The sequence below is a fragment of the Aphidius gifuensis genome, linkage group LG2, assembly GCF_014905175.1.
Source record: "Aphidius gifuensis isolate YNYX2018 linkage group LG2, ASM1490517v1, whole genome shotgun sequence".
Taxonomy (NCBI): domain Eukaryota; kingdom Metazoa; phylum Arthropoda; class Insecta; order Hymenoptera; family Braconidae; genus Aphidius; species Aphidius gifuensis.
Genome location: NC_057789.1, coordinates 6,809,960 through 6,827,600, shown reverse-complemented (window position 1 = coordinate 6,827,600; position 17,641 = coordinate 6,809,960). Strand labels below are relative to the sequence as shown.

The window sequence follows — 17,641 nt, the reverse complement described above, 5'->3', positions numbered from 1 at the left end:
TTTTTTTTTTTTTAAAGTAAGCTTGTATTAATTACAAGCAATTTATAGTGGATATTACGTGTGATTTTGAGTGAATTTAGGGTTATTTTATATAAAAATTTTAGCTACAATTCAATGTCCATTGTACTAATCAGTAATCACACTTTATATCCACCCAAAAAATACTAAATCATAAAAATATACAAAAAAAAATATCAAATATTATTTTTTTATTCAATTCAAATATTTTTTTTAATTGATATTATTTATTATTTTTATAGCTATCCAAAATTCAACTAGTTTTTGGTCAACCATACGGGCTGCTGGAAAGAACTTATTATTATCAATATTTGATGATGGAATAAAAACATTAAATATTAAGGGTTTTACGGTATCACTTGATAGTGGTAATATAGGATTAATAACACCAAAAATTTTCTTTGGAAGAAAAGAGTAAGTAGAATATATTGAGCAATAATTTCAAACCATTCTTTGATAATTAAAATTATTTATTATTACAGCCAGGTGCTTAACATCCAGTGATAAAATTATGACAACTTTTCACCTCAAATTTTTGTCCCACAATGAAATTTTTATTTTTTAAATAATTGTAAAAAAAAAAATAGCACATATGTCGAAAATTACTAGATGTTAAGCACCTAGACAAAAAAATTGACCTATCATGAATATAGATTATTTATTTCGCTATATCTAAAAATAATAAATTAAACTGTTGATAAAAAAATATACATCATTAATAATATTATCATAATTATTATTTTACAGTTTAATTTTTCCTCCCACATTCAGCTTTGAACTTAACGAAAAATCAATTGAACCTAAAAGCAATAAAATTGCTGTTGAAGAGATAAAAACATTTAAATTACATAATTGGTATGGATCACTTGATAGTGAAAAATTAACATTAAAATTAAAAAATAGTAATGAAACGTAAGTTGAATTTTAAAACAATTTCGAATATATCTATTATTCGTTTCGATTAATTATTTGTATCTTTAACAAACTATTGATGACAAATATACAATTAGTAGGTACATTATTAATAACATTATTTTTATTTTACAGTTTTATTTTGAAACACACAATTCACGTTAAAGCTCACAATAACCCACCACCATATTCAGAAGTTGATGGTGTATCATTCAAACCACCAAAACTTGATTCTGATGTTAAAAGTTATTGCGCTAAAATAATATCACAACAAGCTGGGTCGAATCCTCAAACGTAAGTTAAACATTAATCAATTATTTTTAACCAACCATTTGGTTTTTTAAATTATTCAATTATCATCATTATTATTATTATTAATGTTCTATTAAGTGAAGAAAGTTACCATCTCTGTCTTAATAAAAAATATACATCATTAATAATATTATTATTACCTTACAGACGGACTTACTTACCTATAGGTAATCCAATGTCTGTGGAAAAACTTCTAAGTTACGGACATGACGTACCAGATGAACTAGTAACAAAAAGTAATGGCCAAGTGTAAGTTAAATATTAATCAATTATTTTAAACCAATTTTTTGTTTTTATTATTAATGTTTATCATTATTAATATTTTGTATAATGATTATTTATTTAGAACTGATTGTCCAGATCAGTACGGAAAAATGAAACTGAAATTTCCAATGACTGCGGTACTTGAAGGAAGTCAACAAAAAATAAAAATAAAAGATACTGATGATTAGTAAGTCAAATATTTATTCAATAATTTTTAATTAATTTTTTATTTATTAAAATTATTTAATTATCATATTATTAATGTTTTATTAAGGGATAAAAAGTGACTTATTAAAAATTTATTATTTATTTATATCTCTAATAAACTTTTGATGACAAATATTATTTTTTTTTTTTAGTTTCATAGTCTATCACAATGTTGAGATTCAAGCTTACAAAGAACCTGCTGAAACTATAACAAATTCCGGTTCGAACACATTATCAAAAAATGGTATAATTCGAATGCAACTTAGTAGCGGTAATCTAATGATTGAAGAAGCCGGTTCTAGTGATCAACGGTAAAATGAATATTAATCAATAATTTCGAACTTTTTTCTTTTATTATTATTATTATTATTATTATTATTATTATTATATTAATCTAAATGAAAAAGTTCTGTAAAAAACTGTTTATAAATAATATCCATTATTAATAATATTATTTTTTATTTTACAGGATATTTATCAGACAAGAAGTTGACATTGAAATTGACTTAAATAAGAAAATACCAAGTATTCTTATTTACCCTTGTGTAAAAAGATCCATGTCTATAGATTAAAATCAATAATTATTATTTTTTTTTCTTTCAATATATGACTTAATATATCCATATATACTTTTGCGTTTTTTGTTTTTTGTTTAATAATATATTATAATTAAATTTTAAAAAAACATTGTCATATTATTTTATTGGTTTTGATTATGATTTATAGTTGTAGTATCAAATATTCGATTAATGATCATTTCTACCAATAATATAAACAATTTAATTCATATATCTATAAAAGTTAAAATAAATAACTTATAATAAAACATACTACTTGCATTTTTTTTTTTTTCATCTTTTAGAAATTATAAAAAAGACAATTAATTGGGTTATCATCATACTATTTAATTTTTATTTTTTACTTTTTTTTTCGATTGAACATTGAATCGATTTTTTTAAATTCTTCCCTGGCCACTTGTGTTTTACTCAGCACAGACGACCACCAATAATCTAGTAAACGTAATAGTGTGTCGAATCAATGGCAAGGTAAACCTGGAGGATTTCAGTCCAGCGTGTTACTATTTACAAAGCTAATTACATGTGGCAACGTATGGTATGTTCAAACACACATACATACTCGCAGTCCCATATATTGGGCACGGAGCGCAGGCGCTTTACACTTTATTTTTTACAGTGTGTAGCCCGATCTCAGTTTTGCTATTTAGCTATTTTGTTGTATTTTGCGTATTTTGTTCACGTCAATACACGTGCTGACCTGCATGAAGACTGATCCAACTAAAATGGATATGGAAACTGCAGATTTAAGTCCTGCCGAATGGCTTGAAAAATTCACTATAATTTCGAAAGAAGAAGTATGTTTTGAATTCTATATAATAATATTTTTGTAGTTACTGTTATTGTTTATTGTTAATTAAATTGAATTTAATCATGAATTAATTTTTTTCTGATATAGCTTGAGTTATCAAAAAATTCCTTAAATGATAAAGTAATAGTATCAATGGTAAATGAAGGTGATGATGATGAAGAAGATGAAGATGAAGATAGTTATGATGATGATGATGATGAGGAGGAGGATGAGGATGAAGATAGTTATGATGATGATGATGAGGATGAGGATGATGAAGATAAAAAAAGAAAAATACAAGAAGCACGTGCTGTACAGTATGATTTGCGTATGATTCGCATGGCTCCTCTACTTGCTAGTCAGCCACGACTTGAAAAAAGTAAGAAAATAACAACACTATAATTTTTAATGATAAAAACAAAATTCTGTATTACTTTGAATATACTAATGAAAATATTTAATCAATTTTTCAGTATGCAAAGATTGGAAGAACAGGTTTCTCCCTTCATGCTTCACAACATTTTCATTTAAAAGCAATGAAAATGATTCAATTAATGAATTTCATGAAAAAGCAAATGATCTAGAGTACCTAATTAAACTCTGTGGAAGTAATTTAACTTATCTAAATGTAACACAATATCCTATTTCTCAAATAATGCCAATAATCAATGCTAATTGTCCAAATCTTGAGACCCTTTATTTAGAATTCAAAGAAATAATGAGTCAAGATTTTGAAAATGTTTTTTCTAATATGTCTCACCTTAGAGTACTGTGGATTGAATGGGATTGTGGAAGTTTAACTCTACCAATGACTTTAGCCAAGTCGTTAGAACAAATTGGTGGAACACTGGAAAGTTTAGAACTTTCATGTTGCTTCGCACGAAATTACATATTCTTACCAGATTCATCGGCTTCGGTGAGTTTAAATTTTTAATAAATATATATATACCTTTATAGATATTACAATAAAGAATATTTAATTTTTAATAAATTATTTCTTTATTTTTCAGGTATTTCCTCGACTAATCGCTTTGAATAGTTTAACTATACGTAATATTGGACTAAGTCAACTATTACTCCAGTCGATAGGTGAAATAAAAAATTTGGCTAATCTAAAATTAACATTTCGTTGGCAGGAACATCATCCAATGTTTGATATGAGAATCAATATGTATCCAATTGGAAATTTAAAAAATCTCAAGAAGTTACATATTGATTGTGATTATGGTATTAGTGATGAATTTTTGATTAATCTTTGTAATAATGCTGAAAAATTAAGGGATTTACAAATAATTGGCACATATATAACTGATATTGGTATGAGTGCAATTGATAATTTACAACAATTAGAAGATTTCGGTCTTGGTTTAACTTATCTGCCATCAAAAAATAATGAATTTATCACTGATGAATCAATGCAATGTTTATTCAATCCAAAATTGCAATCCTTGCATATATCAAATTGCATTCAAATCACTGATAAAGGGGTAATTAAACTTGTTGAAAATTTACCTAATTTAAGAATTTTATTCATTAGAAATACACAGGTAACTAGTGAAGGTGTCAGTAAAATATATAAATTAACAAAACAGCGTAAAAAACTATTATGCGTACATAAGTAAATGAAAATATTATTTTGACTCATTATTTCTTTGAATCCTGAATGAGTGAGATGATTCGTTTTAATATAATAAAATTGTTTCAATTTAAATATTCACTTGCAATTTATTTATTTTTATTAATTTGTTATCTCTTGTCCTGAAAATAAATTTAAAAAAAAAAAAAATAATATATTTCTATTATTTATTATCTAATAAATATTAACAAATAATTTTGTATTTATATAGTTTATTAACTATTAAATGTATTGAAAAAAAAAGGTAAATAAATTATAAAAAAAAATTTATAATACCTATTGTTTATAGTAATTATAATTTTTTATTTAATACACAATGGAAGAGCCAGTATTTAGTGATCATAGTAGTTGGAGTAGTAAAAAAAATAATAAAGATCAATATCATCAAAACATTAGGATAAATCAAGTAAAAGTAATTTACCAGATAAAAAGATATTTAAAATTGTTGAGATGTGAAAATAAAATATGTGTGGAAAAACGTATATTTGTGATTTATAACTTTATATTTTTTCAATAAATACAATAAATTATTATCATACTAAATATTAATTAACATGTAATTTTCTAGATATTTTTTAATTCATTTTGGCAAATATAGCTGAGAAATTAATTGAAATTAATGTAGTCAAGGAAATAATTAGGTTAGCTTAATTTTTGCAATATTTAAATAAAAATTAATTAAAGATTATTCTTTATGATAAAAATAATGATATTATTTTTGAAAAAAGCCCGCGTTGGCGTGATAGACAGCGGCGGAAACATTTATAAAAATGGCGGATTTGGCGGCGTGCGCATTTCTCAGATATCTGGTCACCCTTCGAGCAAATTCTCTTTTACGTCCTTACGCGGTCATCAAAACACGTGGCTTACGCTGTAATTGACAATTACAAGTGAATTAACAAAAAAAACAAGTGAGTTTTATTATAAAATTATAATTAAATTAATTAGAAATTAATTTTTCATGTTAAAAAAGTGTTGTATAAATTCCGGTGTTGTACAACCGCATGAACCGCATCACCATTTTTTTCTTATAGATAATAAACACTTTTATATCTTCCAAAATATTATCAATTAAGTAAATAATTGCAAATATATTTTAATAATTAAATTAAGCTAATTATTTTATTTATTTTTTTATATAAATATTTGCAATTATTGACTTAATTGACAATATTTTGGAAGATATAAAAGTGTTCATAACCTAAAAAAAAAAAAAATGATTATTTGTTCATGCGGTTGTGTTATTGAGCAAATAATAATTTAATTGTTTTTCAATTTTCAGCATGCCATTAGCTAAAGATTTTCTCCATCCCAGCCCAGCTGAAGAAAAGAGAAAGCACAAGTTGAAGCGACTTGTTCAAAAACCAAACAGCTACTTCATGGATGTCAAATGTCCAGGTTGCTATGCAATCAAGACAATCTTCTCTCATGCCCAGAGACCCGTTGAATGTGATGGTTGTCGTACAATCTTGTGCACTCCAACTGGTGGAAAAGCTCGTCTTACAGAAGGATGCTCCTTCAGAAGGAAAGTTCAATGCTAATTTTGTCAATACTTTTCATTATGAATAAATAAAAATGTGAAAAAAAAAAAACACAGAATATAAACTCTTGAATAATTATTATTTTTTTTTTTAATCTATCATAAAACGTTATTTTTATCATATTTGACCTTATTTAATATTAAAAAAATATTTATTGACTCATTTTATTTAAGTCTATTTATCCAATTGAATTTTAAAATATCATTTACTGTAAATTAAAAATTATGTTGGCCAGGTTGAATATAGAGTGGGACTGGCAGATGAAATCACGACAATTACATGTCTGTGTGACCACACATGCAAACTTCTTCTGTCAGTTTCACTCTATGTTTGAACCTTCTTGAAAAATGTCAACTTTATTAATTAATTAAAAGAAAACCACCGACAAAAAAATTATAAAAAAATTGGGGATTGTGTATTATTACGTAAATAATCTACTGTCAAAATTTCAGAAACTTCTCTGTATTTTCGTTGCGCGTTGGACATGCCTTAAGGTCAATTCAAACTGGTACACTTGATGTAACATGTGTTTTTATATTTTCTTTTTATTAAGAATCAAATGACAAATGTAATTTGTCATCCAGAAAAGTCTTAAAATATTATTTAATAATTTAAATTTAGTGTTAAATCATCAGTTCTGTTAATAACATAAATAACAAGATTAAAATAAATTAATTGTGTAAACAAAACATAACTTATGGGGCCCAGGAACATGAAGAGTTGTCATGTTTTTTTTTCAAGCATCTTGATCAAATTATTCATGTAATTTTATGAGTTGATGAATTATTTTTACACAATTCTAATACACTGTTAAGAATAACTGTACCATCAACATATTTTTCGTATCTAAAAACATCTTGATAATCTAGATCACCTTTGATTTTTTTTAATTCAACAATTCCTTCATTGTTTTTGTCAAATCTCCAAATACTATCAAAATAATGCTGATAAATATTTGTTTTAAAATTATCTGGTGATACTGATACACAAATATGAACCTGGACTTTTTTTAATCTTGAACAGGCATTCATTGAATCATGAATTATTGCACATAGTCTTGCAATGTGTACTTCATGTTGTTCTTTAACTTTAGGGTCTTTAATTTGAATATATGTATCTAATCTATCAATTAATAATACTGATGGTCGAACTTCAAAGGTATGAATGTTAACAAGTTGCTCCACAAGACTCTCATAACTAGATAAATGCCTGGAATTATTAGAACAAAATTAAATGCCAAGTGATGGACCAGTTGGTTATTATATTTACATGAAACGTATCATATTGAATGTCGTTGGAATGAGATCATTTCTGTCATGATATTTTGCTGGTATTGATGTCAATGGAGCTGGTGTTATGTAAAAAACACGTTGATCTTTTTCAGCCCAATGAATTGCACTCTAAAAAAATAAAACAACAATGATATTTTTTTGTTATTGCCAAGATATAATATTGTTTGTTGTATTTATTATTTAAAATATATTTTTTTTATTTACTTCAAACATAAATGTTCTTGTTATACTTGGTGGACCACATAATAATATTGATTTTGTTGAATTTTCAATTGAAAACATAATTACTTAATGTTTATTAATTATTATAAAATACTTTAAAAAAAAAAAATAATTTAATAATAATTGTTGCAGCTTGTAGGATTAATTTATTGGTATGGATGAAATCTGTCTTATCGAATAATAGAAAATTTGAATTTCATAAATTTTTTTTATTGTTACAAGTAGTTATTATTATGATGATACAAAAACTAAGCTTTCCAACACTTACCAAAACACAAAATACCTCTTTGCTCATTCTATATTCCTGATACTAAAATTTAATTATTTTATTTTCGAAAACTGTCCGTCGAATTTTTAAAATTATTGGAGAATCATAAAATAAAAGAAGTAAGCTTTCGAAAATAATAAATACCTCTTGGCTCATTCTATGTTCCTGATACAATTTATCAATTTTTAAAAAATCTGTCCGTCGAATTTTTTAATTTATTAGGGAATCATAAAATAGAAGAAGTAATCTTTCAAAAATAACAAATACCTCTTCGGTCATTCTATGTTCCTGGTACTAAAATTCAATTTTTTCAAAAACCGTCCGAAAAATTTTTAGAATTATTAGGGAATCATAAAATAGAAGAAGTAAGCTTTCAAAAATAACAAATACCTCTTCGGTCATTCTATGTTCCTGGTACTAAAATTCAATTTTTTCAAAAATTGTCCGAAGAATTTTTAAAAATATTAGGGAATTATAAAATAAAAGAAGTAAGCTTACAAAAATAACAAATACCTCTTCGGTCATTCTATACTCCTGATACAAAACTGCAATTTTTTTTTTTCGAAAAATTATTAGGCAAACAACAAAAAAATTCTTATAAATTATTAAAAATTATTTTAAAATTATTAGGGAATCATAAATTACAAGAAATAAATTTTTCAAAACACCAAATACCTCTTTTTTAAAATAAATTTTATTATTTATTTCGTAATTTAAATAAAACAACAAAAAATTGAAATTTTTATAAAAAAAATTTACTCATTTACCAAAACATCAACACTGGTCAATAATTACAATATATTTTTCAATCAATATAAGTCAATCATTAAAGCTACATACAGATATAAAAAAAAAATTCAGCATATGCCAAATACATACACTAAGAAAAATATAAAATCAATAAAAATATCAATTTTCACACTTTTAAATTTACAGGTATTAATCACAGGTTAATTCAAAAAAAATATATATAAAAAAAATGGCAATAATGGAAAAAAATTGTCTGAAAACAATTAACATTATTCTCCATATTAAATTTATCAATCAACAATAATTTGGTTCAAAAATAAAATGTAAAAATTGTATCAGATCTTTGCTCCATTATTTTTCATCTGAAAGGCACATACTTTCTACATAAAAAAAAAAAAAACAATATCAATAATAATAACAATTTATAAGTACACTTAATTGATATACAATACCAACTATAATTAACCAGTCCTATTTCTTACAAATGAGATTCACCCTTGTATATTAAATTAATAATAAATATAAATTTTATCATATGAATCTTTAAGCGATGCATTTATTGCTATATTTTTTTTTCGTTTTAATATAACTAATCAGGTGTGTTTTAATCAAGGCCCCTTGTTTTGATAAAAACATATTTATCAACCCATTTGAGTGTAAAAATTCGTCAAGTCCTTTAATCGATCTCCTGAAAGAATAAAAAATTAAAAAGACAATTAAATAAAATATTCAAAATAAAAAATTTGCAATAAATGATACATACCAAAATTTTTCTTTTTCTTTGAATACTTTTTTTGTAAATTTGTATCATTTTTTTTTTGATATTCAGCTATTCTTTGTACAAATAATTTAATATCATTATTTTCTCTAACAGTTGAACCTTCAATCCAGCCAATAAAATCATTAACAAATTCATGAAACATTGTTGTTTCAACAAACCATTCAAGAAAATATTGTATTCCTTTTGAATTTGAAGCTTTAATAAATGATTCTTTTTGAAATATAACTTTTCCATCTTGTTGTGCAACTAAATGTCCCTCAAGATGAGCACAAGTTTCAACAAAAATTCGTAAAAATGCTTCTGATACTAAAAAATTTCTAAAACCATCACCATATTTGGTTTTTGTTTTAACCCAATGTAAAGCTGTTTTAATACCTTTTTGAAGTTTTGATGGTAATATTGATGATTCATCACCAACCATACAAATAATTTTATTTGTATCAAGATCAACAACAATACCATCATCAATTGACTCAACATCTGAATTAAGATAGCTATTTTTTTTTAATATACCAATGACAAATGGTAATGGTGCTTGTATAATAGGTGATAATTCAGGTGTATCTGGAAGAACTGGTATAAATGTATGTGGCCAATTAAATGGATATAATAAACTTTGTAGTGCTTCAATACAACTTGATAATTTGCTAAGATTATCTGACATTAAAATAACTCTTCGTTCCAGTAATAAACATCCAAATAGATATATTAATATTTTATCACTAACAGTATCAAATAATGAACTCATATCACGACTTTCAAGTCTTGGATCACTTGAACGCATTATAATACACTCTATATTATCATTATTATCATGATTGTTGTTAATATCATCAACAACATCATCAACCTCATCACGATCATTATTATTACATATTGTTTGTCTTGATAATTTATCTCCAATAATTTTTAAATTATCACCAGGCTTTGGTATTGTACTGTTGTATAATTTTTCCATAAAATATCGTCGTTCTTTGTTGGGCAATCCATGTCTTGATTCAAGCTCAAGCAATATTTTATGATAAAAACCAGATGCACGATGTTTTGTAACAAGACAATAAGCAAGTGGAAATATTGGTCCACCTTCTGGTCTAACACGATAACAATAGCCATGTCTACGATTACCTTTTTCATCCATTAATGATAATGAATAAAATTGACTTGAATTTGTTGAATCTGATGATGGCCATTTTTGAGCATCAGGAAAACAAAATAATTCAATACGTGATGGTGCTGTTGCATTTATTGGATATTTATCTTTGATATATGGTTTTTTATCACTTAAATTAAGTGCAACAAGTAAACATACATCAAATAATTGATCTTTTCTTTCACGTATACTTGGCACATAAGTTTCTGAATATTTCATTGACACATTTCTCACATAATTTTTACGTTTTTCAGTTAAACTACGATGTATTTCTTCTTTACTTAATTTTTTATTCATTTCACGACTTTTAAATAATCTTCGTTTATCAATTAAACTTGTTGATTCATCACCAATTGATTTTGTTGAAGCAAGACTATCTGTATCAGATGAAGCATTTGAATCTGTTGATACAGAAGTTTCACTACCAGCCATGACGAATTGTCCAAATGCCTGGTTTAGAATATCTTCAGCCTGAAGGAAAAAAACAAAATAAAAATATTAAAACTTTGTTTTGCCTAGATATTATGTTTAGAATAATTATTGTAATAACTACATGTCTTGTAATTTAATCACTGTATAAACAACTTGATGTGACAACAGACACTGTCACGCAATCTACAATTTTTTTATTGTTTTAATTACGTTTGAATATTCACAAGTGAATTATAATTTAAAAACTCAATAATGATACTAAGTAGTTATTGTAAATTTGATATTTTAGAAATTCAAAAAGATAAATGAATAGAAGCTACAGTCAATTAGTCATCTACGATTTAATCTCCACATGATTCACTCATATTTTTTTGACAAATAAATTGAAGCTACAGTCATTACTGATCTACGATTTAATTGTCACTTCACATATGAATGATTCACTCGTGTTTTTTTTTTTTATTACGTCATGATTAATGATGATTAAAAATAAAGAAAAAATATGTATTACGTAGTTAATTTGATAATAATTACTTTTATTTTATCAAGACCGTTAAGTAACGGTTGATTTGATGAATTTGTTTTTTCAATGTAACTTTGAAAACTTATTTTATCACGTGATGTTTTGTCAATATTCTCTGGAGGATTATTATTGTATTTGTGAACTGTTGAACTAATTGGAGTACACTGAAAATAAAAAGAATAATAATTTTTTAGAAGACATGTCACCTTGACCCACACTCACATACAGGGTATTTAAAGATTGTTAAATATATTTTTAAAATCAATAGAAAAAAAAAAAGGATAAATACATTTAGTAGCTTTTTAAAGGAGTGTTCTTTTTTTGTTTTATTTTTTTTTTCATTTAATGATTTAATAAGAAGTGGGCACTGCTTTTAGATCAATAATATTATCTACGATTAATTTTTTGATATGAAAAAATTTTCTTGCATGGAAATATAATATAGTTTTTTTTTTTATTTTTACAGTAGAAGGATAAATAACGACAAAAGCAGATGCCGTTATATATTCATTAGCCAGATGACGGTATTTGTTATTATTATTTTTCCATTTACTTATGTTTCTGGGAAAGAAAATGTAAGAAAAAAAAAAAAATGTTAAAATACTTACCATATAATGTAGCTCTTTATTTTTTTGTCCAAGTGAATTAATTTCATCAAATTGTTCTTCATGTTTATTTCCACCTCGCCAAGTTCTCGACAAATAATTATGTTCTTCTGGTGATAACTCGCTATAACTTGTAATATCAGTACCACAATTTTTGTCAAATGTAAATGGCTCAGCATAAACACGTTCATCATTTATTTTTGTATCACTTTGTCGTCTTTTTACATCTGAAAATGTTGTCAGCTCTGTTGATAGTCTTTTTGATGCTGGACTTAATAATTCATCATACAAATCATTATTACTTGATAAAATATTTGATATTGAATCACTCAATGATGTTTCAGATATTGATCTACTATCAGTTAAATAATTTTTAAAACTTGGCTGTTCATATACTGTTTCACTTGCACAATTTAAATATGGACAATTAAAAATTGATTGTTTACGTATTTTTAAATCATGATTTTTATTTAATGAAACATGTTTATTTTGTTCCTCAAGAGTATTTGATAAATGATTAAAAAAAATTTTACCAACACGTTTTTCTAAATCATTTTCTGATCTACATTGTGATTTTTTTCTTGTTTCAACTTCAATAATTTTATTATTACTTGGTATAATAACTTTTGAACCAATTGCTTGTTGATGTTGAAAAAGTACTGTCTCTAATTTTTCAAGCATTTTTCTTGAATCTTTTGTACTACGAAGTTTGTTACTTGTTGATGTTTTTTCATTATTGTCATTTGGAAATTTATTAATTATTGAATTTAAACTTGATATATTAGGCTTTAAATCATTAATATTTGGTGTTATTAATTTTTTATCATGTTTATCATCTGTTGAAGTGCTAGCATCAATATAATAACCATTATTTTCTTTGATATTTTTATGATAATTAGGTCTCGTTGAAAAATCAGGTACATCAATACTTATTTTTTTATTAAATTCTTCATGAAGCCAAGAACTACGTTGATTATTATCATCATCATAATTATTGCTTTGATATTTTCGTGTTAATGGACTATGAGCAAATGTACGTGGTGGTTTTTTTGGTGCTGGACCTGTTGGCAATGGTGCTTTAAGTGCAGCTTTCAGACTATCTGTTAATTCAAGTCTTGTATCTTTATTTTCTATTTTTTTTTCTGATAAATCATTTAAATTATCAATTCTATAATTTTTAATAATATTATCAATTAGCTTTTCATTATTATTATCATCTTTTGTATTTTTAATTTTCATATACTCATTATCATTCATTTGTAATTTATTTGATTCATCAATCATTAAATTTTCATTGTCATTTGTTGTTAATATTGTTGGCACAAAATCATCATCAAGATTTGTATACATTGGTGATATATTTTTTTGTCTTGATATAACTGTTGTTCTAACAGTACTTTCATTAAATTTTTTTTTATTATTTGTTAATAATCTTAAATTATTATTTTTAATATCTTCATCAATTGTATTTTTCTTTTTAACATTACCAATTTTTCCATACTCTGGTTTTTCCTCAAATATCTTAACATTATGATCAACAATTGACGTAATTTTTTCTTTTATTGGTGAATTTAAATTTTTAGTTCTTATTAATTTATCACCTCTAAATGCTGGTGTACGTTTTATATTTTTACTAGCTGGACTTGAAAATTGTCTTGTTACATTTAATTTTAAATTTCTTTTAACTGGTGATGCACTTAGTGATCTTCGTAGCTGCTCTTTTTGTTCATCATCATCATCAATATTATCATCATCATTATTATTACTATCTCTAGATATTTTACGTTCAAATTTTTGTTTTATAATATCAATTTTTGTACCATTTTCATTTGGTTTATCCGACATTTTAATATTTAAATATTGTTTTATTCAATTTCCTTTCTTGTTTATTTATTCAATTACATGATTATCAATTGTCACATCAGTTGACCTTTTGATTAACAGTATATCACCAGCCTGGTACATCTAAAATGATAAGTAAATAAAAAATAAATTAAAAGGAAATTAAATTAAATTGTTAAAAATATTATTTAATGATTTTAGATTTGATGAATGATCAGATCTACAAATTGTCAATTGGATATAAAAATCTAATCAGTTTTTTTGATCATCTTGAAAATAATAAATACACACATTAAATCTGAAATACACCTGTTGCTTTGTTTGCTTAAGGTTAGGTCATTCAACAGATAATATAAATATATATAGTCATTTACTCACTTTAGCTATTATCTCTCAATAATTATCAAATTAATTTACACTTACAACTACTGACCCTGTCCTACTATAAACTAGAACTTGACTATTGTATCTTGATTAAAAATTTAATAGCAAACTCCAATTTACAATTTATCAAACTAGATGAGAATACAAACTGTCACAATCATTTCTAGCACAACAAAAAAAAAAACAAAAAATCTATTTTATTAGTCTAATAATAACAACTATAAATAAATATAAAAAAATAATAATAATAACACTTTTAAAATCAATGGAATGTTTTTAGTTAAATACTCCAAACAGATGATAAAAAAAAATAAAAAAAATAAAATATAATGAAAGGAAATGAAAGGAAACAATAAATAAATAAATAAAAAACAACTTACAACAACTTTCGCCTTTAGATCGATTCAACTCGCTCATTCAACTCAAAAATAAACAAACTATACACAATAATCATAACACAATTAAAAAAATAAAATAAATTATAAGTAATAAATAATTATTTTACATACACTGGCTATTAATTTGCATGACAATAATGTGACACATCAAGTAAATACGTCCATATTTTTTTTTTATTATTTTCTTTTTTTTTATCGTTGAAAATTGGCACTCGAATGATATAAATAATTATAATAATAATGAAACTCTTGACCGACTGATAAAATTATCAGACTGCAAACCAAACTTTTCGCTGGTTCAATCATCACACATATATAAACACATACACATGCAGTACACTGCAATTTACTGCATTACTCTGCAGTCTGCACACAACAACACAATGACTACAATTTTCAAAATGAAACCCTTCACTATTATACTGCCACTTTTACACTATTTATTTACATTTTACTATTTGATATGTATTTATTATTTTGAAAAGTTTATTATTATTATTTCGGAAATTATTATTATTATTATTGTGACTATAATGCGTGTCGGTAATATACGAATTTACGTTATCTTTGATAGAGGCAGCACCTGGTATATGTCGATAAGTAAGAACTTTTAATTACCGATAAACAGAATTTAAATTTGCAAAAGGCGGGCTTAGGGAGTCAAATTTTAGAACAGCATTAGCAATAATTAGCAACATTTAATTAAAACTCGAGGACATATAAAGCTGTGGGATTTAAAAGACGATGAAGATACTTTAGCAAAGATATTTATCTTTCCTAATCAACTTAAAGTAATTTGATAAAATATTTAAATACTTTAATAATAAAAATAATAATTGTAAAACGTTATTTCAATATTTATATTTTTTATTACAATAGACTGATATAATTTGATAAAAAAAAAGGAATAGAAATTAATAAAAACTCCAGTTTAATTGACATTTTATCAAAAATTATGAAATAATTTTATTTATTAACTTTATAATACAAAGTTGAACTGAAAAATAATAAGTAAATTGTAATTAAATTATGATGACTCGAAGCATTTTATTCAAATTGAATAAATATCAATTATTAATAATGTTTTTTATTTTTATTTCATTCTTGCAATTCTAGCAAGTCATTATTCTTTTATTTTTGCTAGAAATTATATTCCATCTTTTTAAATATTTATTGCTTAATTTTCTAATAAATTTGATGAAAACTTTTACTTTTAACATGATTGAAAAAGTTTTATCAAAATCAGATATTTATTTTTATATTAATATATAATTTAATATATTATTTAATATTAATATTGTTATATAATATTTATTTAATTTGAGTTTTGCATTATTGAATAAATATCATGTAACAGTATCAATATAAAATAAAATATTTTATATCATTATATAAAAATAGTATCATGTAAATAATTATCAAATCATGAGTCTTAATGACTTGATATTTTTCATGAATTAGTAATACTATTATAACTTGACGTGATTATTATAAATAATGTACATCAAAACCAAAAAAAAAAAAACCCAATTTTTGAGTTTAAAAATAACAATGATTGAATTATTAAACAAGAGATTAATAACCTTAATTATTTTTTCAAAAATAATTTTTCAATAACAAATATTAAGTGAAAATAATAAGTAATAAAGTTGATTAAATATTAATTAATAATTAATTCAAAAAAAATTATGGTTTACGCTGTAAATCATTATCATCTCCAAAAACTTGATTTTTATTTTTAAAACGATTAACCCATGTACTTTCATTTGATGCAAGTTTTGGAATATTTAATTCTTTTCTTCCTTCATCTCCCCAATCTTTAATCATTTCAAAGTTTACTGGAATCATATTTTTACGATGCTCATCGAATTTTGCCAACACCCAAGAATTGAGTAGTTTATGTTTGTCACGTAATGAACCTCCTTTTTTTAGTTCTTTTTTCCACTTTTCAATTTTTTCCTCATCAATAACACAATCAACTCCACACATTTTAATTAATGTATCTATACTCCAATCAGGATTTTCATTTGATAATTTAACAATTTTTTGTTTATCCTCAAATGATGGTAGAGTTCGTCTTTTTATTTTCTTATTACCAGTTTTTTTTCTTTCCTTGATAATTGCAACTTCATCATCATCATCATCATCATCTTCTTCTTCACGTAATCTCTTGACTCTTAGCACCATGTCAACTGTTAAAATAAAAAAAAACATAATTAAACCTTGTTTAATAATAAATAATTAAAATATAATTTACCACTTCTTGTCAGTTGTTTTGGAGGATCAGTATTAATATTAATTTTATTTGCAAATTTAAAATTTTTAATCCAATCTTTGCCTGCTTTAAAATTAATATCTCTATTTGGAAAAAAACTTTTTTTTGCTTCCATTCCCCATTTGTATAATAAACCATCAATATTATTTTTATTAATAATATTTATATTATCATTATATTTTTGATAAACTGATTCATTAATAACTCCCATAATACTTTTGAATGATCCTTGAGTGTCAACTTGATTTGCCCATTTATAAATTTGACTAAAATTTTCCAATACATCACATCCACTTAATTCTTTTATTTCTTCAATTTTCAAGCTAGGATTATCAAACATTAATTTAACAATTTTTACTTTATCTTTAAATGTAACACTTTCTTTTGCAGGTGAATTTTTTTTAGGTTTTTTAATTTTCATACTTTTTTTTTTGACTTGATGAGAATATTTTTTTGCATAAATA

At 24.4% G+C, this 17,641-nt stretch overlaps 5 protein-coding genes across 6 annotated transcripts; 2 read left to right on the top strand and 3 right to left on the bottom strand.

Moving 5' to 3' along the window:
* The first annotated feature begins 3,286 nt into the window (after positions 1 to 3,286).
* On the top strand, positions 3,287 to 4,633 carry LOC122849431. Its single transcript, XM_044148130.1, has 5 exons — positions 3,287 to 3,457; positions 3,552 to 3,994; positions 4,089 to 4,282; positions 4,358 to 4,565; positions 4,616 to 4,633. Exons 1-5 carry the CDS (start codon positions 3,409 to 3,411, stop codon positions 4,631 to 4,633), a joined length of 912 nt encoding a protein of 303 aa, XP_044004065.1. The 5' UTR covers positions 3,287 to 3,408.
* An 877-nt stretch (positions 4,634 to 5,510) lies between these two features.
* Positions 5,511 to 6,310, top strand: LOC122848772 (40S ribosomal protein S27). Its single transcript, XM_044147067.1, has 2 exons — positions 5,511 to 5,625; positions 5,997 to 6,310. The coding sequence occupies exon 2, from the start codon at positions 5,998 to 6,000 to the stop codon at positions 6,253 to 6,255; it is 258 nt and encodes an 85-aa protein (XP_044003002.1). The 5' UTR covers positions 5,511 to 5,625; position 5,997; the 3' UTR covers positions 6,256 to 6,310.
* Positions 6,311 to 6,423: 113 nt separating this feature from the next.
* LOC122848771 lies at positions 6,424 to 7,886 on the bottom strand. Its single transcript, XM_044147066.1, has 3 exons — positions 7,752 to 7,886; positions 7,525 to 7,655; positions 6,424 to 7,464 (listed from the first exon to the last, which is right to left on the bottom strand). Exons 1-3 carry the CDS (start codon positions 7,827 to 7,829, stop codon positions 7,014 to 7,016), a joined length of 660 nt encoding a protein of 219 aa, XP_044003001.1. The 5' UTR covers positions 7,830 to 7,886; the 3' UTR covers positions 6,424 to 7,013.
* Positions 7,887 to 8,712: 826 nt separating this feature from the next.
* On the bottom strand, positions 8,713 to 15,294 carry LOC122848770 (uncharacterized protein PFB0145c-like). 2 transcript variants are annotated; one of them, XM_044147065.1, is made up of 5 exons: positions 14,885 to 15,294; positions 12,282 to 14,243; positions 11,685 to 11,837; positions 9,551 to 11,189; positions 8,713 to 9,475 (listed from the first exon to the last, which is right to left on the bottom strand). In XM_044147065.1, exons 2-5 carry the CDS (start codon positions 14,121 to 14,123, stop codon positions 9,429 to 9,431), a joined length of 3,681 nt encoding a protein of 1,226 aa, XP_044003000.1. In that variant the 5' UTR covers positions 14,124 to 14,243; positions 14,885 to 15,294; the 3' UTR covers positions 8,713 to 9,428. The 2 variants fall into 2 exon arrangements, 1 of the variants encoding a protein (XP_044003000.1); XR_006373483.1 differs by lacking the exon at positions 14,885 to 15,294 and having other exon boundaries at positions 9,148 to 9,167; positions 9,240 to 9,475; positions 12,282 to 13,557.
* A 1,294-nt stretch (positions 15,295 to 16,588) lies between these two features.
* On the bottom strand, positions 16,589 to 17,639 carry LOC122849430. Its single transcript, XM_044148129.1, has 2 exons — positions 17,160 to 17,639; positions 16,589 to 17,094 (listed from the first exon to the last, which is right to left on the bottom strand). The coding sequence occupies exons 1-2, from the start codon at positions 17,596 to 17,598 to the stop codon at positions 16,589 to 16,591; spliced, it is 945 nt and encodes a 314-aa protein (XP_044004064.1). The 5' UTR covers positions 17,599 to 17,639.
* Between the last annotated feature and the right edge of the window lie 2 nt (positions 17,640 to 17,641).